Source organism: Saimiri boliviensis, chromosome 13, assembly GCF_048565385.1.
Source record: "Saimiri boliviensis isolate mSaiBol1 chromosome 13, mSaiBol1.pri, whole genome shotgun sequence".
Taxonomy (NCBI): Eukaryota; Metazoa; Chordata; class Mammalia; order Primates; family Cebidae; genus Saimiri; species Saimiri boliviensis.
Window position 1 is genome coordinate 64,798,031 of NC_133461.1, and position 21,490 is coordinate 64,819,520.

The 21,490-nt window shown below is 36.2% G+C and overlaps 1 protein-coding gene across 12 annotated transcripts in view; it reads left to right on the forward strand.

Moving 5' to 3' along the window:
* The window catches only part of PTPRM (protein tyrosine phosphatase receptor type M), an 836,104-nt gene that overhangs the window by 535,463 nt on the left and 279,151 nt on the right, over positions 1–21,490 (forward strand). For 7 of the 12 annotated variants that reach the window (XM_074383756.1, XM_074383758.1, XM_074383757.1 and 4 more), the window contains 3 exons: positions 8,466–8,739; positions 9,778–9,814; positions 17,622–17,696. In XM_074383756.1, coding sequence (XP_074239857.1) covers positions 8,466–8,739; positions 9,778–9,814; positions 17,622–17,696 — 386 coding nt within the window. The remainder of the gene's footprint in view (positions 1–8,465; positions 8,740–9,777; positions 9,815–17,621; positions 17,697–21,490) is intronic. The other 5 variants (XM_074383759.1, XM_074383761.1, XM_074383765.1 and 2 more) reach the window with 1 other exon arrangement.

Sequence of the window (21,490 nt, forward strand, 5' to 3'; positions counted from 1 at the left end):
CCCTAATGACAAACACTGAATTCTGATTTTTTTTTCCACTAATTTTAACCTGGTGACTTGCTTTTAAAAACTGAGCTGAGTTTTACCAGATTGTTTGGACTATTAGGGTGTCATTTCAGTAAATGCTGACAGATTTAGGAAAAGACAATGTCATAGCAAAGAACAAGAGGAAAATAAATTCATTGTGGTTGCATTGAAGTAAACCTTAGTTATACATTTATTTTTCATGCTTTGCATGTAATTAATATTTTCATTTTATTTCATCTTCCCCCATATTTAATCTTCAGGAAGACATCAATACTAATTTCCATTCTTTTTATACATATAGAATGGACAGTTTTACCAAAAATTGCATATCAAGCCAAAAGTCACTATTAAATACAATAAAATGAACAATATTCTAAGTCCCTGAAATGATCAGAAGTCCTGTTTTAGAGGATTAGCAAAAGCAACAATGAAAGTGTCATAACTTTTCTCTCTCTCTCTTCTCTTCCCCACCTCCCTACCTTCTGTAACCAACTGGTCACCCTCTAGTATCTTAGGCTGAAAAGAAACATGATAATTGAATAACAAAAGTGGATTTACAACTCATTTCAAAATAAATTAGGACAAAAAATTTTAAGTCAATTTCACATATATATGAGGCTTCCTCTCCAAGAACTCAAAGTTAGGAAAAAACTAAAAACATTTTATCACATTTGAACTTTCAAGTCTAAAAAAGTAGATGAAAGATGTTCAGATGTTCTTTTCTAGGTTATACTTCATGTGCTATTCCATATAAATGCAGATTTTTCATTCTCCTGGTAAAGGCCTTAGAATTTTGTTATAGAAACGCCTAACATAAATTAAACTTTGAATTAAATTTCATTCCATAGGAAAGTTCTGATATAGTGATGTCACAGTTTTGGCAGATTCATCTTCACTGTGGATTGTGCTTTTAATATTGCACATGCAGTAGGAAGATTTGATGTTACTTTAAATTCCAGAGTAATGGTAGGACAGGACTAGGATGGTGCAACTCTAATAAACAAAGGCAGCATGGGCAACCCATTAAAATGATAATAGAATTTAAATTAAGCTAGAAATTTCTGATCAGTTTTCTATGCTCCGAAATTTGCTTTTTAAAACTCTTTCTAGAAACACCATTCCAACAATGAGATTTTCAAAACTAGTTTTGAGATTATGAATGTAGATGGAAAAATTTTATGAAATTAATTAGTAAAGTGATGTTACTTGTACAGATGAAAAATACGTCAGCTGTAAAATTCTGTCAAGGTACTATTGACCTGGGTGTTAATAATATATTAATTTCCATCAGGGAAACAGCAAATTACAGCAATTGGGCAGCAGATAGGATTTAGCTATTTTTCATTAGTACTTGGACTTTGATAAAGGGGAATAGAAAAGAGCTGCTTGACCTTTCAGCGCTTAAATTATTAAAGAGCAAATAGATTTGAGGTCTGGTTGCTTGCAAATCTAATTTGTCTTGTGGAGCAAGGATGAAAAGACATTTTGGGTTTGAAATTGCTCCAGTCAACTTAGTTCTTCCTTTAATATATCTGAAGATGAGTGGATGGTAGCCATTTAAAAAGCAGTATGTCTGGAGTAGAGTGTATAACATAACTGATGCCAACTGGCTAACAGGGAGGCCCGTCAAATGGTCGTTTAATTCTTAAATTTTTACCTAATCCTCATAAAACTGCTGCTTGAAACAAATTTTTTTAATGTCACTTAGATGATATTTATATTACAAAGCAAATTTTTGTATCATTAAAGAATGTCAAACACTGTGTTGTTTAAGGTAAACTAGAACAGTGCCTGACACCTGTTAGGCACTCAAAAAATATTTGTCGAAATGATAGATCAGTGTACACACTCACACATCCTGCCTACGAGCAGGGTTAAGAGAGAGGAGTGGGATGTGAGAGATGGAGGTGGGGGAGCACAAAGAGGCACAGCGTTTGATTCCCTTAGGTTCATTATTTAATTGTGGATTATCCAGGATAAACTAAAACCTATCATCCTCTTACCATAAAACATTTCCCTTGGTCATTGCTTTCTCTTTTGGCTCTTGTGTATTTGGGAAATGAATACAAAATAAACTTCACATTAAATTTTAATGAGGCAAAGCATCATTGTGACTATCAGTGTACTTCCTCCCTCCTGGTACACAGCATGTGCAATATACCCCAAACCGAATAGAAGCAACTTCAGGATTATAGCATGCTTTCAGAAATATGTACTTCACAGCCAAAGTGTCATGAGACACAAAAGTGATCAAACATTTGCCCTTCTCCTTCAGAAGCTTATGAAAATAATGATAAAAGGACACAGAATATCTGTGTTTTCACAGAAAACATGTTTTTGTGAGTTTGGAGCAGAGCAAGAGAACATGAAAATGAGGGAACAGACTATAAGCCCTTGAGAGAGAGTCATTGAGAGTCTCAGTGTTTTAGGATATAGGACATCTGCTGAGAGTGACCTAGAGTCCATTGCCTTGAAGAGAACCACATTTAAGTGGCAAACTTGAGTCCAGGCAATGGTGAAGGAATAGATGTTTGCCGTAGGAGAATCTAGAATCTTGGGACGTGGAAAGTCTAGGAGCAGCTGTGCTGCTTTTTTTATCTAGCTGGATTATAACAGGAGGGAGCTTTTTGCAGCCTGAGAGAGGTGGGAAGATCATGGTGCTTAGAGGACACCAGCCAGGTGCTAAAGTCACTGTGAAGCCCAGGAGAACATCCTCCCTGAAAGTAATTAATGACTCAGATACAGATGACAGAAGGAATTGAGGCCAAAGGCAACATTATCATCTATAATTCACTTGATGTGATAAGTATGAATCTTTACAATACTCAAAAGAAATCGACTGTGGAAAATCGATGGAGACTGGCTTATGTGTTGGTTGTGTCTGCAGGAGCAGGTGAAAATTCCCTTCAGGCCAGATCAGATGGTTCCCATGAGTGCCTTCACTGGACTTGTGAGTAAGGAATGCCAGCACAGCCTGGTCTCTTGGTTAGGAGAACTCTAACCAACTGACAGGCTCTGCTGTCCATTCTGCCACCTCTGCTACTTCAACAGACTGCCCTGGTAGAATGGCACTTCACCTCTAGACCTCACTTTTCACATTAGAAAAAGGGGAAAAATAAAATCTGTGTGTTGGGCACCTGGCCTCACATTTCCAGTATGGAATATCTGCAACTTTTTTTTCTTCACACATATCCTTATTTTTCTGCTTTGTCTTGTATCTTGTATATGGATTTCCCAGAAATTGTTTTTAAGTTAAAGTTTTGAAAATCATGTCATACAGCAAATGAACTGGAAAAGCTCTTTGAAGGAAGTGATGCTAAAAATTATTTTATTAAATGGAGAATCATTTTGTAAAGAAAAGAATAATTCTTATGGTTACTCTGTTTTGGTTACTCTGTTTTGTGAGATCAGTCCTTACAAGTTGAATAAAAATTCTAGGTATATGAAATTCATGTTAGAGATTCACGTAATTCTCCCATTTCATAGGAGAAAATGACTCAAACTCATTGAAATGCATTTAAAGCCCGTTTTTAGCAGAATTAGGATTAGAGCCCACACCAGTGCATTGTCTTTACCCCTACAAAAGCAATTTCAAGAGAATGGTTACACTTCCTTAGCACTGTTTTGTTTTGTTTTTTTTTTTTTTTTAATGGTATTCCAGGTTAGACTTCTTTCACAGCTGTCACCTGGCTGTGCTACGGAGTAGGTAGCATTTAGTCTCCTATTTTGAGCTTGACCCTTTACCTTTACTAATGTAGGAATTATCCACTGATGTGGAGCATTTTTCATGACTCAATCCAATAGAAAGTCTCTGTTTTGTAGGAAATAAGAGTTGTACTCCTTTGTTTAAAGTTTTTGTCACTGATAAAATTGACTTTATCATTGCCCTGTAAACCTGCTGGTTACCTGTATACTGAGAAATCACTCTGATATTCTAAAATAATTGATTTGTATTTAGACAGAATTACCAATGGAATAGCAGCACACATTTCGTTACTGTAATAAACGGTGCTAAATGGTTGTACCCACAAAGACAGGTGGTTCCACTGAGCATAGACTCAAAGGTCACACAGACATGAGAATAGAGAGGAACCTCTCTAAGGCATTCCCCCCATGGGTGGGGTTGGCAAGCAGGCCTCTTCTGTGCTTTTTTTCTTGGCATTAATGGGTTCTAATATTGAGCAGTTCTTGATTCCTAGGAACTCTGGTGCCTTTCTGATACAGTAAGAAAAAGATCTCTCTCCCTGCCCGAGGACTTTTAATCTAATCTGGAGTCAGTTCAGGGAAACTGCTGTCAGGCTTTAGTTTTTCTCAGCATAAGAAACTTTTTCTTTACCACAAAACTGCACACGACATTTATCACTCTAGAAAATGTATTAAATAAATATCTTAATTTTCTAGAAGTCCATCAGTTCAAGGTCTCTCTGGTTCCCTTAAGGTGACTTCAGAATTCAAAGACATTGGAAGAGGGTGAGCAGGTGCCAGAGATCTAATCCTTAGTTGAGTGGTCATCCTTGCAGGCATCTTCAAAGATGCTCATGCCCAGCCCATTCTTATATGGGATTTGAGGGGCTTTGTCATGAGTTACTCCTACTAATCACTTGGAACTCCAAGGCTTTGGCTTTTGAAACTGTCGTCCCGAACATAAATTGGAGAGAGATCCAAGATGGCTGATCACTAACAGCTCAGGATTGTAGCTCCCACTGAAAGCGCAAAAAATGAGAGGACACCACACCTTCACATGAATTCTTGTTGCTCACGCACCGGGAGATTCCTAGCGGAGGAGTCCCACAGGTCGCCAGCTCGACTCTTGTGACCGGCGAGGCGGTTTTGCCGGCGCCTTGGAGCGACGGTTCTTGGTGCAGAGTCGGAAAAGCACCATCAATCTTAACACCGCTGATTTGGTCGGTGCAGTGGGTTGCTCAGATTTCGGCACTGAGAATCAGTAAGTTGGACGTCCACTCAGAAACCTAATTACAAAGACGGTGAATTCAAAGACCACAGATGGATAAATTTATAACGAAGGGAGGAAAACGGCCAAAAAAGGCTGAGAATGCCCAAGATCAGAACGCCTCTCCCTCAGCGGGGGATCACAGTTCCTCATCAGCAACGGAACAAGGCTTGATGGAGAACGAGTGTGTTCCAATTACAGAAGCAGGCTTCAAAATGTGGATAATGAGAAACTTCTGTGAATTAAAAGAACTTGTTTTAACCCAATCTAAAGCAACTAAGAACTTTGAAAAAAGATTTGACGAAATGTTAACAAGAATACACAATTTAGAGAGGAATATAAGTGAATTGATGGAGCTGAAAAACACAATAGGAGAACTTCGTGAAGTATGCACAAGTTTTAACAGCCGAATTGATCAAGCAGAAGAAAGGATATCAGAGGTCGAAGACCAACTCAATGAAATAAAACAAGAAGACAAGATTAGAGAAAAAAGGATAAAAAGGAACGAGCAAAGTCTCCAAGAAATACGGGACTATGTGAAAAGACCTAATCTACGCTTGATAGGTGTACCTGAATGTGACGAAGAGAATGAATCCAAGCGGGAAAATACGCTTCAGGACATTATTCAGGAAAATTTTCCCAGCCTAGTAAGGCAGGATAATATTCAACTCCAGGTAATACAGAGAACACCACAGAGGTATTCCTCAAGAAGAGCAACTCCAAGGCACATAATCGTCAGATTCACCAGGGTTGAAATGAAGGAGAAAATACTAAGGGCAGCCAGAGAGAAAGGTCAGGTTACCCACAAAGGGAAGCCTATCAGACTTACAGCAGATCTCTCAGCAGAAACCCTACAAGCCAGAAGAGAGTGGGGGCCAATATTCAACATCCTTAAAGAAAAGAACTTTCAACCCAGAATTTCATATCCAGCCAAACTAAGCTTCACAAGTGAAGGAAAAATAAAGTTTTTTGTGAATAAGCAAGCACTCAGAGATTTCATCACCACCAGGCCTGCTTTACAAGAGCTTCTGAAAGAACCACTACACATAGAAAGGAACAAACAGTATCAGCCTTTCTAAAAAAATTATCAAAAAGAGTATCAATATAATGAAGAATTTACATCAACTAATGGACACAATAGCCAGCTAATGGCAGTATTAAACTCACATATATTATTATTAATTCTAAATTTAAATTGACTAAATCCCCCAATCCAAAGACAGGCAATTTGAATAAAAAACTAAAACCCATCAGTATGCTGCATCCAGATCCATCTCACATTCAAGGATACACAAAGACTCTAAACAAGGTACGGAGAAAGATTTACCAACCAAACAGAGAGCTAAAATAAATAAATAAAAAGCAGAAGTTAAAATTAAGCAACAAAGATCAAAAGAAGCAAAGAAGGACATTATATAATGATAAAAGGATCAATGCAACAACAAGAAGAGCTAAAGATCCTAAATATATATGCACCCAATACAGGAATACGCAGACATACAAGACTTATAAAGAGACTTAGACTCCCACATAATAATAGTGGGAGACTTCAACATTAATATTAGACAGATCAATGAGACAGAAAATTAACAACGATATTCAGGACTTGAACTCAGATCTGGAACAAGTAAATGTAATTAACATTTATAGAACTCTCCACTTTAAATATACAAAATATACACTCTTATCAGTACCACATCATATCAACTTAGAAGTTTAAACGAAATCTTGATTGGCTCCTTGTTCGTTATTCTCTTCCCTCATTTTCTTTCATGTCTCCATTATTAAGGACAATTACAGGCATACTCATATTTAGACTGCATTCTAACCCGGGCAACAAAGCAATACCCCCATTATTTGCAGATCACAGATCATCACTGTGAGTCCACAAAATGTTCATACACTGATTCTGATTAATTCTGCTCCCTGAAAAACTGCCAAAACATTATCCTTATCTGATTATTGTCTCTCACACACACTCCTTGTACTTCCCTAACTCCACCTCTTTCATAAAAAAAAAAAAGTTATTTTTGCCAGAAATACCTATCTTTCCACTATTATTTTAGCTAAAAGTAGTCTGTTGTTTTCTGAATTTCTCTGAATTTACCACCAATTAGAACTTCATAATTTACTATAGTTTGGTTCATCTTTGTGTAGCTATTGCATATACATCATTTACTCTACACTACATATATATTTGTGTTATATATCAATTTTCTCATTTAAAACCACTCTAGAGTAATACTTTTCTAATTTCTACTGTTTAGCTCATAGCCTGCAAATAATGAGTAGTAATGCTATTTTATAAATTGATGACATGGGTAATACATCAGTAGTAAATTAAAAGTATTTTAAGGCTAGGCACAGTGGCTCACATCTGTAATCCCAGCACTTTGGAAGGTCAAGGTGGGAGGATCACTGGAGGTCAAGAGTTCAGGACCATCCTGGCCAACATGGTAAAAACCCGTCTCTACTAAAAATATAAAAATTAGCCAGATGTGGTGGCAGGTGCCTGTAATCCCAGCTACTCGGGAGGCTGAGGGAGGAGAATCACTTGAACTTGGGAGGAGGAGTATGCAGTGAGCCAAGATCATGCCACTGCTCTCCAGCCTGGGCAACAGAGCGAGACTCCCTCTCAAAATAAACAAATAAGCCTTTAATTAAAAAAAATAACCTATGATATGGCATTTATTTTATGAAGATAAAAAAACACATTTTTGGAAAAAGGTATTTTGGTTATATGAGGGAGACTTTTAATAAAATTTGAGAAGAAGAGAATGTGCTCAGATAAGTTTTTTAAGCTGATGGGTAAGTGGGTAGCAAAGAAAAAAGATTTCTGGATAAGTTTCAAAATAAATTTTTAAGAAAGATACTTATAAAAAGATAAGATGTCAAAAGGAAAAAAAAAAAAAAGAAAACGAAACTGTCGTCCCTTGTCTCTGCTTTTCTTATGCATCTCTTTCCACTGACTGAATATGGTGAGGGCCAAGGAACATAAGAAAACCTAGAAAGATAAACCTCAGTTAACAGGAATCACTACATACTGTGTTTTGTTAAAATTTTACTTGTGTTGTCATTAAAGAAAATAATGCATTGCTTTTTAGAATAAATTTAGAGTTGGTATAATTTAATTTTATTTATTAGATAAACTGAGTTGTCTGTAAAATCATCTTCTGTTACATGTGAGAAAAATACTACTTCAGCTCACATAAACAGTAGAGATTATATTAAAAATTTTTAAATTATGGTGAAATTTGTTTCTCTCACTAAATAGTTTTATTTTGAGTGGGAGAGTTCTGAAGAAGAACTGAAGCACCCTCCCTCTCACTGAGCAAGTGCTGCAGGAAAGTCTGTTTTATACCAAGAACTTACTGTCAACTATGTCCAATGTGGTCTTTATTTTGAGTGTCCTGTGTCCATGCAGTTGAAGGCAAAGTGGATCAGTTCAGTTCATAAAATATCATTGATGATACTCTTGTTTTTCTAGTGTCTATCAAATAGTTGTTGAGGAAGAACGTCCTCGAAGAACTAAAAAGACGACAGAAATCTTAAAGTGCTACCCAGTGCCAATTCACTTCCAGAATGCTTCTCTGCTGAACTCACAGTATTACTTTGCTGCAGAATTCCCTGCAGACAGCCTCCAAGCTGCACAGCCTTTTACAATTGGTGATAATAAGACATACAATGGATACTGGAACACTCCCCTTCTCCCCCATAAAAGCTACAGAATTTATTTCCAAGCTGCTAGTAGAGCCAATGGGGTAAGTTGTACAGATGTTTAACTTAGGCTATTTGGGGTTGTTAATGTGAACATAGATTAAGTAAAATAATAGTTAAAATTGAAGTCATGCTTTTCTTCATTTCTACTTGTAAACAAATGTGATTTTCTTCTCCTAAAATTATTTTTGTCTGGAGAAATTTTTAGAAAGAAACGAATATACTCATCTTTCTTTCTTTCTTTCTTTTTTTTTTGATTTGGGGAGTGTATCATCAACATGATGCGTTTTATTTTCAGTTTTCTTGTTACCAAAAGTTGGCTGGCAATTCTGCTTAGCTTACTGTTTTACAGGAAGACAGTATAGCTCCAACACATATATTCAGCTCATTTAAAATTTTGGGAGATTCACAGCATCTGTCTTTTCAGCATAGTCTGTCCCATTAAAGAAATGGGAACTAAAGAAGTTCCATAAGAGTTTCTCCTTTCTATAACTGTGACTAAATTCAGTATCTTTTTTTTTCCACTAAGAGAAAATAGAAAGATGAGACGGAAACAAAATAAAAAGTATCATTGAGTCATTTCTGAATTTGTTTCCCTTTCCTGTTGAGACCAACCCAGAGCTCTGATAAGATTCGAAAGTCTCCTTAGACAGAAGGAAATGTTTTGCAGATACCACAGTGGGTCCCTCCTTCACAGCATAGGTCTAGGTATCATTGTCAACTTAACTTTTGCCAGTGGAAAGGGGGGAATCTGAGATGCAGCATACCTCTTCAGTACTGCTTGCTCAGGGGGAAAGTACAGGTCCGGTGAAGGAGGTCTAGGACCACCAGGCAGAGACATTTTATGTATAGCTCCTTGCTGTACATAGCAAGGTCTGGTCTGGAAGTGCCCAGCATCGCCAGCACTGGAACCAGAAAATGTATCTGAATGTGGTTCAAAGAAAAATTGCTGTGTGCTTAAAGACACACTGGGGACAGTGAGATCCTTCCTTATTGCTGTTATTTAAATAGAACTACAGACATTTCTATTTGATTTAAATAAAACATGAATAATGATTTTTCCCTCTCTTTATTTGACACAGGAAACCAAAATAGACTGTGTCCGAGTGGCCACAAAAGGTAGGTTGAAATTGTGGGATGCTCTCCTAGTTCATGTTCCTTAATGTTTATTTTAACCTGTGTTTCAAAACTTTTTGAACGATAACTTGATTGAAAATAAATGTGTATATGTGTTATATATACATATATATATGCATGAATGCATGTGTGTATTAGGATCTGATGCTAATTAGCATTGACTGAGTGTAACTCATATAGATAATTTTTAAAACAAGAAGCTATACTGCTTTGTTCCAAGCAGTTTTCAGTAGTTATTTTTTTCAAATGAATTTAATTTTTATATGATCTCAGTACACGTTTTATTAAACCATAGTGTCATACCTGGTAGTACCACATCTAGTGAATCTTCATATGCAAAGGAGTAAAATATCACCCACTATTTTTAAGCAGTGATCTAGTTGTAATAGCAGTAGAAAGTGGAGTCTATCTGGGCTTTTTTCACTGGTGGTGCATGTCTCTCTGAGCCTATTAACCGGGTTATGTTACTGTGGAACTTCTGTTTCCCAAGCCTGGTTAAAACTCTGAGAGAATGTGATAGAGGATGAGCTGCAGAAGTGGGTAGGGCAAGTCACCCTGAGCTCTTTACACACAGCACTGTTACAGAAGCAAGTGCAGACATGTGTTTGTGAACATAAGCTATCATATCTGGTCAACTTGACAGTGTTGTTTTAACCATCACTATGGAAGTATAAAAGAAAAGGCTTTGTGAAATTTAAAATGTCATCTTAAAATGAGGAAGTATAAATTAATACTTAGCCAGGTGCGGTGGCTCACACCTGTAATCCCAGCACTTTGGGAGGCTGAGGTGGACTGATCATGAGGTCAAGAGATTGAGACCATCCTGGCCAACATAGTGAAATCCCGTCTCTACTAAAATACAAAAATTAGCTGGGCATGGTGGCACGCACCTGTAGTCCCAGCTACTTGGAAGTCTGAAGCAGGAGAATTGTTTGAAGCCAGGAGGCAGAGGTTACAGTGAGCCAAGATCGTGCCACTGCACGCCATCCTGGTGCCTAGCAAAAGAGCAAGACTCTGTCTCCAAAAAAAATTAAAACACTCAAAGTTAAATACAATCCTTCAGACCATTGGAGTAACCATGTGTACAGTGGGAAGTTCTGTTTGATTTGATTTAGAGATGATGATAAAAATACATCATTAGGTCTGTAGCAGAAGATTTAATCAGGTCATACTTGATGAGTTGTGTTGGATAAAATAACTTTTTGCTGGTATTTAACTCTCAGGTGAACATAGTTTGAATATACCATGATGTACATATGCATTTTCAAAATTCTCATTGAATTCTTATTTTGTGAACCATACACGACTTTTTAATTCAGTGTTAACTCAACAAATATTCCTTAGTTACATGTTTTGTGCCAGGCATTTGTATCTTGTTTGTCCTCATGGGCTTGTAGTTCTATATCCAAAAGTCTATTTATATTAATTTTCAAACACTCAATTTTTATATTTATATTGTACCTAAGTGACTTTATTTAAAGGAATAAATTGATATTTGCTAAAGGTATAGCTGCTTATGCATTCCCTAAACTGCCATATGCCATCAACTATTAATTATTACAGTACGATGAAGCCCTTGAGCAAGGTATTCATTGACATTCTTAGATCTCCAGGTTATGGTCCATGCTCAACAACAGGAATTTCAAAATATTCTTGTATCACATTTCACTTACTCTTAAGGTCTGAAAAAATAAATCCTGTTCCCGGGCCCCTAGTTTATAATGCCTAATGTTCAATGTCACGCTGAAAGTTTTGAAATCTCTTTCATACATGTGTTCTTATTTATTTCTTCATTACTATGAAAAAGGAAACAGGTACTGCTATTCTTATTTTTAAGATGAGGAAAAGGTGTATTTTTGGAGAAAAAAATGACTCACCAAGGTCACTCAGTTGATTATCTGGGGATCAAGGCTTACACTCCTAGCGCCCATGTTTCTTTCACCATTGCTCATGGCTTTTCATCCAGCAGCACCTCTGGCCAGTGACAGTATTGTGTAGTGTAAGCATCAGACCTCCTCTTTGTGAGGATTGAGTCACTGCCCAATTTACTGTGAAAACAACAAAATATCTGTCATCATGCTCATTTACATAGTTAAATAATTATATAAATAATACACTATTAAATGTGGAAACCTGACAAGTTTGCTGTTTCCACAATAGATTGAATTAGATAGCGATTTGGATCATTTTCTTCTATCAGCTAGATTTCATCAGTATTGTAATTTGTTTTCCAGTTCACCAAAGAATGATTAAGCAATCAGATGACCTGATTGACTAAATATTCTCCACTCCTATTTTCTGAGTCATTTGCAAACATTTACACAGCAACAAACTCTATCCCAAGAACCTCTTTTGGAGAAAGAGGGAAACAAATTTTAATATTTACTGCATAACATTGTCATTTCTGTTTCATAAAATCATAGCACAGGAGGAAAACTTGGAAGATATTCTCCCTCCAGGCAAAACTACACTGTTTTGAGCTATTTTATTGAATTCTACGTGGACAGATTTAGCAACCCTCCTTTTAGCACAATGTAATGTTTCACCACCTTTAAGTCAGAAAATGTGCCCTTATTGATACTAGAAATTGTCTTGCAACGTGGGAAGCCATTCTGTCTTGACTACATAGTCAAAACAGAGAAATAGGAAGATCTATTAACTGCGTTGGTACCATAAAGACGTTTAAAATGTAAAAGAGTTCAAACATCCTGAGTGTGAGTTGCCACATATTGCTCACAGTGCGATGGCTTAATTGAGTTTTCACATACAGAATTGCTTTCCTAAGCAACATTTTGAATGTACAAAGATTTCAATGTTCTCCTGAAACAACTGTTGACAAGTATCTTTATAGAGAAAGTATGGAGGTGGATTTGTTTTCACTAAGAGCTAGGTTATAATTGAAAGTAAGGGTATGCCTCTTAAAAATATATTTCATACTATTTATAAATTTAATGTAGTGATTATTTTAATCATATTGCAAAGGTATATTTTGACACTCATCTTAAATATCAACTTCATAAAAGTTATACAGGAAAAAAATCTAAGTTGTGTTATTGTATATCCTCATATGTGTGGGGGGATTGCCTGTATTTTATGTATCCTCTTCATTTATTCGCCTAGATGAGTTTCCTATAGGTACATGTGAGCTGCAGGCAAACTCATCACAGAATATTCTCTCTTGAGTTAAAAGATAAAGACACCATACACCAAGGTATACGTGATATTTATGTGTTACCTGCCCAATTCAAGGGATTGTTTTTAATTGTATAGTAGAGTGAATAAAGTAGCTTTTAAATATTTCTTAACATCTATGAAATTGTGTTGGTTTTTAGTCACATTCACATTTTTATAGTAGGATGTTTTTATGACCACTTGGTCCAAATGTGTTTTAGTGATTAGTGTATTTGCGTTCTTTAGCTTTCATATTCACTATGGTGGGCTCATGATAGCTAGTAGGATGGAAACTCTTTTGCAGCTAGTTTGAGAAGGCTTCATTGATAATAAATTCTAAACTGGTAGAATGCACTAAACAAATCCAAATGTCTTATTAGTAAATTAGATTTCTTACATTGAATGAGATCTATTCATTCGAATTGATGTAACAATCAGTTTACACTATGTATGTTACATTAATCTTCCATTAAATAAAAGTCTTCCATAATGTGATGGCACTACATGTTTGTCCATGGTAGTATAGCCATTTGGGAACTTTCCTGCTTTCCATTTAAAAACTATTTGTGTGCCTCCTGTACGTTAGGTGTAATCTCCAAGACTTTCAACTATAGATACATAAATATTTTAAATATTTTAAATTAATGCATAAATGTTTAAATTTTGAAGATTTTAGGTTTGTGAAAGTGCTTAGGGGTTTTGGGGGGTTTTGGTACATGGGGAGCAGTCATGTGTATTAATTCAATCCTCTCCTTGGTGTTATTTGGCTGTTGTCTAGCTAAAGCTTTTACAACCCGTGACTCATGGGCAACATGCAGCCCCAGATGGCTTTAAATGCTGCCCAACACAAATTTTTAAGCTTTCTTATAACATTATGAGATTTGGCTGGGCATGGTGGCTCACGCCTATAATCCCAGCACTTTGGGAGGCTGATGCAGGAGGATTACCTGAGGTCAGGAGTTCAAGACCAGCCTGGCCAACATGGTGAAACCCTGCCTGTATTAAAAATACAAAAATTAGCCAGTGGCAGATGCCTTTAATTCCAGCTGTTCGGGAGGCTGAGGCAGGGAGATCACTTGAACCTGGGAGGCGGAGGTTGAAGTGAGCCGAGTTTGCATCATTGCATTCCAGACTGGATGACAGAGTGACATTCCATCTCAAAAAAATAAATAAATAGGAGATTTATGCATGGACATTCTTTTTAAAGCTTATTGACTGTTGTTAGTGTTGGTATATTTTATGTGTGACTCAACACACTTCCTTCTTCCAGTGTGACCCAGGGAAATCAAAAGATAGGACACCTTTATTTAGCTAGAAATCAAAACAAAAACTTCACGTAAATACATGCTAAATTCCTTTTCCAAAACTATTAGAGAAATTAGACTATAAGCCTTAAACAAAAAGAAAACAAATCATTTTTAATGTTATATTTTAAGGAATTTTTTCATGAAAAAAGTATTGATTTGACTCTTTTTGTAAGTTTAGCGTTTTATTGAACTTAAATTTGTAATGGAATGTTAATATGCCTTGCTGGAAGACCTTGAGGAAACTTTGAAGGATTTCCATTGTTCTGATAGAATTCTGTATTCAGAAATTTGAATGTTTCTTTTTTTAATCACTAAGCTTTTTGAGAAGTTTCTACAGACTGTTTCTCTGTTCATTGTTTTGTTCAATGAAATATCATCCTTTGTAGGCCGTAATGGTACAGAATGAAAGGGCGCTGATAAAAGAACTGAAAAGAATATCTGTTGAGATGTAAAGCTAATTAAGAGTCCTTTTAATTACTCATATTCTATACATGAGAAAACAAATTATATATCAAGACCACTCATATATGCTAATCTGCTGTTATTTATGCTTTGGATTTAGAAATAGGAACATTAACATTCATCATTCAACATTTTATAGAGAAAATGTATTTTTTCATGATCTTTATAATGTACATCATGAGTATATTAAGGCCCCCTGAGAAGTTCATAAAGAAAAGAAACCTGAAAAGCTTTTTGCTTCCCAAATTTACTTGATCCAAATTCATCTTTTAAGGAGTCATGCAAAATGTAGACAGGTAAATGCTGGCTCAGCAAGTTTCAGAAGATCTCACTGCACGTAGCGGAAATGACCCTTTAGAAGTCTAATCCACAGGGACCTTACATTTATCAGCACCAGATATTGTCTTCAAAGTATAAGACTGGAATTTCTGTCTTTATTCCAATTGTATACTTTGGAGACAATACCTGGAGCTGATAAATTCTTTATTTTTTTTTCATTATAAAAGGGAATATCTCCAAGCTTAGTGATAATTCTCTATTATAATTTTTATTAAAATTTTAAGTTAGAAGTCAGTAAACTTTTTATGTTAAGGGCCACATAATAAATATTTGAGGCTTTGTAGGCCATTTGGTCTCTGTCACAACTACTCAGCTCTTCTCTTGCTGGGCAAGAGCGGCCATAGGCGATACATAAACAATTAAGCATGTGTTTCAATAAAACTTTATTTGGAAAAGCAGGTGGTGGGCCTGCTGGCCCATTTGAAGATAATGTATAGCATAATCAAATTTTTTCTTCATAATTAAAAATAATAGTTACAAATAAACACTTTACAAAGCAGAACATAGAGATCATATAAAAATCATTCCTGATATTTATAATATACTTTTTATATGGTAGACTTAGCTTCTGACTGTAGTTTGAGTTCCTTTTTATTTGTGAATACATGGCTGACTGACATAGCTATTTTCGAGTAACTTTTTGTTCATAGTTTACCTTTTTGGATATTAGGTGCTCTCTTTCTTTCTTTCTTTCTTTCTTTCTTTCTTTCTTTCTTTTTTTTTTTAGACAGTTTCTTCCTCTGTTGATCAGGCTGGAGTGCAGTGGTGCGATCTCGGCTTACTACTGCAACCTCTGCCTCCTGTGTTCAAGCAATCCTTCTGCCTCAGCCTCCCAAGTAGCTGGGACTACAGGCACAAGCCACCATGCCAGACTCATTTTTGTATTTTTTTGTTTGTTTGTTTTAGAGATGGGGTTTCACCATGTTACTCATTTGGTCTCTAACTCCTGAGTTCAAGGGATCCACCTCCCAAGGTGCTGGAATTTGGGTTCTGCCTCCTAAAGTGCTGGGATTGCTGCTGTAAGCCATGGCAACCGGCCTGCTCTATCTTTCTATAAAACAATTTCATTTTTCTCAAAAGGAGAACAGGTCGGACTCTCCTACAGATAATGCAGGACTGCACAGGAATATTGGTTGGAGCAACAGTAGGCTATGACCAAACAGAAATGTTATGTATATAAAACTTGGAATTGGTACCAACTCTGTAACAATCTTAGAAATAACATTTTACTGTATACAGTTTATTATATTAGTATTCAAAATTGCATAATATGTCCTATCAAGAAAATTATCTTTCCAATGCATTAAAGCATTGGGAGCTGTCTGGGTCTCTGACCAAACTGTTAGTTTGTTAATCTTACTTAGCAAAACTAGAACATTTTCATTAGTAATGTGTGAAAGACTATTACACCGTTTTTAACTCATTTGCTGCAGTTGTCTAGTTGTAAGCAGCACTGCTTGCATGGTGCAGAGGGAGACTTCAAAATAGTATGCAGCAGCAGTTTTGGGTTTAATTGTCTGCAGATGGTAGATGATCTATTTTCATTACTCGCTGCCACATTTCTAATAGTACCCAGGCTGTTCCATGTAAATTAGTAATCTTTCATGTAAGCCTGTCCTTAATTTTCCAATATTTTTTTCTTTGCATCATTTTCCAGCTGTATCATGTTAGAACTGATGTTTTAATTTTCTGTTTTTTTTTTTTTTTTTTTTTTTTTTTTTAATATCTGTGTGTCATTAATGTTAACCACTTAAACATAACTGCTGAGCTGTGCAGGCAAACTAAGAAGCCAGCCTGGTCTGCTTCAAGACTCATAATCATTTCTTTGTTCACATGTTAGCCATGTTAACTATAGCAAAGGCAATTCATAGTTTCTATTCTTTTTTAACGAATACTTTGAGATGCATTTATTTTCTTCTCTTAAAGTGAAAAAATAAAGTTCCTAATTGGAAATCTACATGAAATTTAGTTATGAGAGAGATTTTTCTACATAAAAATGTTTTTAGTGAAAGAAGGTAATATCCTTTACAAAGGTGATTTAGCAAAAAGAGAAGATATTGTGACTTCAACAACAGAATGTTAAATAACCTAATATGTTCTAAAAGCCTAAAGTTTGGATCACCAGAATTAACAATGAATCTTCAAGCACCACACTCAATTTCAACTGGAAACACTACTCAGTCTTCAGCTTTATTTAGGTGAATGCTTTTGGTTTTGTTTTCCTTTTTTTTTCCTCAGTTGATCTATCTAAGATCTCAGCCAAAGCTTGCAACTGTGTCATAGTTAGAAATCCAACTGCCTGACTAGAGCCTGTTTAAGGGAAAAGAATTCAGAATATTCAACACCTTGCTATGCTTTTTTTTTCTTTTTTTTTCCTTTTCTTTTTGTTGTTGTTAGAACAAAGTTGAGACGATTTGATATACTGATGGGGATTCTTCTTGCTAGCCTAGCTTCAGTCTGGCTTTTTTTTCCCTCATGCATGCTGACCTGGAAATCCTCCTTTGCCTTAGCTGCGATAATCGTGACTCAGCTTACAACACCTTACATTCGCATCGCCCCCGCTGCAGGCGACGGCCAACTAACAGGTCAGATGTTCAAGTATAGATGAGTCATCTTGCCCATTTCCTGCTCATTTTTCTCAGCTTTGTTTCCCCTCTACATTTCCTTTTGCTTAAGGCCTGTTTACAGTGTTTCAGAACCTTGGTACAGACCTTTGCTTGTATTAAATTAAGTGACATGCTTGGCCTCTTCTATGTGCACATTTATATCCATGCATTAAGTACAACTCCACTGCATGTTTTCATTGTGTGTTTGGTCTGTTGGTATGTTTCTTTCTAGCCTACTGTTATATAGAAATGAAATTTGCTGGACTTGAAATAGCAATAACATCAAACAGCGTTTCCAACAAAATATGTAAAGATCTATTACTAGTTTTCCAAAGTAGTCTAAAATGGTGTTGAGATTTAAGAGTCCAAGAGGTTCGTGTTTTACCTTGCCTGGTCTAGTTTGCACATACATTTAGCTATACACAATGTTGGCTGCCAGTTTTATTAAATGAAGGCCCCCAAAGGCGTTTAGGGTGACAGTGTTCTAACAGCTTTGCATGTATGTACAATAGTTGCAGAGCTGATTGCATTCCTTATAGATCCTTGTTTTAAAGCACAGCATTTATATAAATCATACAGTGGCATATCTGCAAGTCAAATGCTTTGAATAATTTAGGAAAGTTTAGAAAAATTGAATGGCTTAGAGTCATAGAGTTGAACTTCGCTTCTTTATACCAAGAGAAATTAGCTTGTTCACTCTTCCCTCTAAAGCCTTGTAACTTCTCTATACATTCACATAGGAAAAGAGTCCAGTAAATTACTTCACATTGAAGGTGAGTAGTTAGTGAACTCCAGAAGACAAACTTTTTTGCTGCAACAGAAGCAAGTCATTGTCAAGATTTCTAACACAATTACATGCACAGGACTCAAAATTCTGGTTTCAGAAGCACCTGCATACAGTCTAGGTCTGATGAAATCCAAGTAAGAAGCACAGACTTACTTTCTATATAATTTTCACTCCAGCCATTGTTTTTTGTGTGTGAAACTAGGCAATGTCCCCTAACATTTAAGAAAATGGTAAAGCTTAACTCATGGTAAAAAATTATAAATGTTTAAGTTGTTAACTTATTATTTTGGACAATGAAGCAAACTAAGCCTCAGGAAAATTATAGACTGATGTTATAAAGTAAAGAAATATGGAATAATTCTATTTCCTTCTCCATTGGAATTCTGTATATATTTTCAGTTCTCTATTACATGGCCGAAAATCTATCAATTTATTGACAGTTCTGTTTTCCTTGCTTTCACATTTCTTTTAAGGATATTTCTTTTCCTGATTAAAGTTCTACTTGTTACAGACTATTCCTTCTCCTGGATTTCTGAACTGTTCTTCCTATGAGTAAAAATACTTGAGGGATAGTGTCTTTCTTAACATAAGTCCTCCACTCTAAAACCTTCACATTTCAGGACTGGCCTGTGACACTCTGCATAGGCTTAGGAGTCCATCTTGAAGGTTATTGAGATCCTTCAGCAACTGTGACCACACATTGTATCTGAGCCGGCAGCAGACTCATGTACATTGTTAAAAATGAGTTGTTCCCACCTCATAAAACAAGTACTTACAAAATGTAAATCAGTAGTCCTTTTCCCAAGCTTTACCTGTAATCCACTAACTTCAAATGAAACATGTTGTTTACTAGGAATGAAATAAGTGGCACTTCTGAATACAGCTTTCACTTTAAAACTTGCCTGATTGAGAAGATACTTCATAAAACAGCCCGTGTCATAAGGCATTCTGATCCAGTGAGTGTCATTATTTTGGAGCTAGTCTGAAGGACACACACAGCTGCAGTGTGTGGCTGCCATTCCTCTTAAGGGCTGCAGGTGATCTACCTCATTTACTTTGGTTTATTAGGGATTAAAATGATGAAGTATCAGAATAAGCCTCAAAAACTAGTAAAAAACTACTCTTGTTCTTTCTTCAGTATTTACTGCCGGTTTTAATGATGGTTAATCTTACCCAGATAAATTCACACTCAAGTAATATTTCTTTTGCATTTTCCATTTGCATCAGCCATCAACTTTGATAGCAGTAACACTGTCTTTTTTAAGAGATTTATTCATGAGTCAGACTGCAAGCCTGACACTTAATTCATTCAATCATTTATTTGACATTTATTGAGTACCTTATATGTGCCACGTATGGATTGACTCTTCAGGAATTTTACTTTGTATGGTTGCCTAGACACCCTGGCATCAAGTACATTTGCATTAATAACTCCAAAACCTACACATGTGCATACTCAGATGAGTGGAAAATTAGTATCATACCTATTATTTAGCAAAGCTAAGAAAAGACAGCAGTTTTATAACTCATGAGAACCAAAGGTCCTGTATTTCAAACCATTTCTCACTGTGGTAAACAGCTTAGGAAATGGCCAGTGGGATAGCTCCAAATGTTTTACATCTGCGACCCACTGAACAGTTGTGTTTAGTAGATCAATCCTGTCCCTTCCAGAAGCCAATAGAAAATACAGGAGGTATACGCTCTGAAGTGCCTTCAGCTCTTTTTTGTTCATTTTATTTTAACTTGTCTGACATCTTGCCCCTACAAATCCTATTTGATGCTGTGCTTGCACTGGAAAGCTTTTGTGAGATCATGAGTCCTTCGCCTTGCTGTTCCTTTTGTACTGGTATGCAGTGCTTGCTCGTTAGGTTTCTCTTGGTGTAGGTGGGCCCTCCCCCACTTTTCTAACACCAAAGAAAACAAGAACCCTGGTGATCTGACCCCAGCACCTAGGACTGTGCCAGGCATGATAGCTACTTAGGAGGCTGAGGCAGCAGAATTGCTTGAACCCAGGAGGCAGAGATTGCAGTGAGCTGAAATCAAGCCACTGCTCTCCAGCCTGGGTGACAGAATGAAACTCTGTCTCAGAGAAAAAGTGCTCATAAATAATTCTTGACTGAGTTCATTGAATGGCCCATATGTCAGCAGGGTTCCAAAGAAGGAGTCTGTGGAAGGGTAGGACATTTCATGAGCATTCCTGTTATTGGACTAGGGAGTGTTGCTTAAACTTCTTGACCCCAATCAATAAGAAATACACTATCACCCAGTACTGTATATACACATATCCATACCTGTAAGTTTAAATGCAACAAAAACTTTTAAAACTGTACTTCCAACACTATTCAATGCATACATAAGATATACCTTGATTTTTGTATTCTGTTCTATATTATTCGTTTTCATTTTTAAAAAAAATTATGGTTGCTACCTTCTAAATTGATTTCATTTCCCATTAATGAGTTGTCATCCACAGTTAAAAAAAAATGCTTTGCTAAGTTACTAACTAGATTTAGGCGATAGTAAAGGGGAGTAGAATGTCGGATTGGAATGAAGATTCTGTCTACCTCAGAAATCCTACTCTAAGGAGTACACACAGAGAAAGTTCTAGAAATTGGAAACGCCCCTAGTCTCTTTCTTCCATTTATCTTGTGCTTCACTGTTCATAATACAGAAATGAGTTGGAAAGAAAATAGAAAGCTATACATGCTAAGAATTTCTCTTTTAAAACTTTTTTATACATATATCTAGGCTATTTATTTTAAATTAAGGTAACTTTGTTTATAATTTAACAACCCAGCCAACTCTGACATGCTATGGAGAATGCTATGTATATATATTTTAAGTCGTTAGACCTTTCCATTGCAAACAAACCCTAGGTGTCTCAACTCACAAAAGCATAAAACAGCTTTGTCTGTCTGTCTTGTTCCCAGTGTAGCTTGCAGGCACCCAGAAGATGTTTCAAGTTGTTTACTGAATGACTGGATGA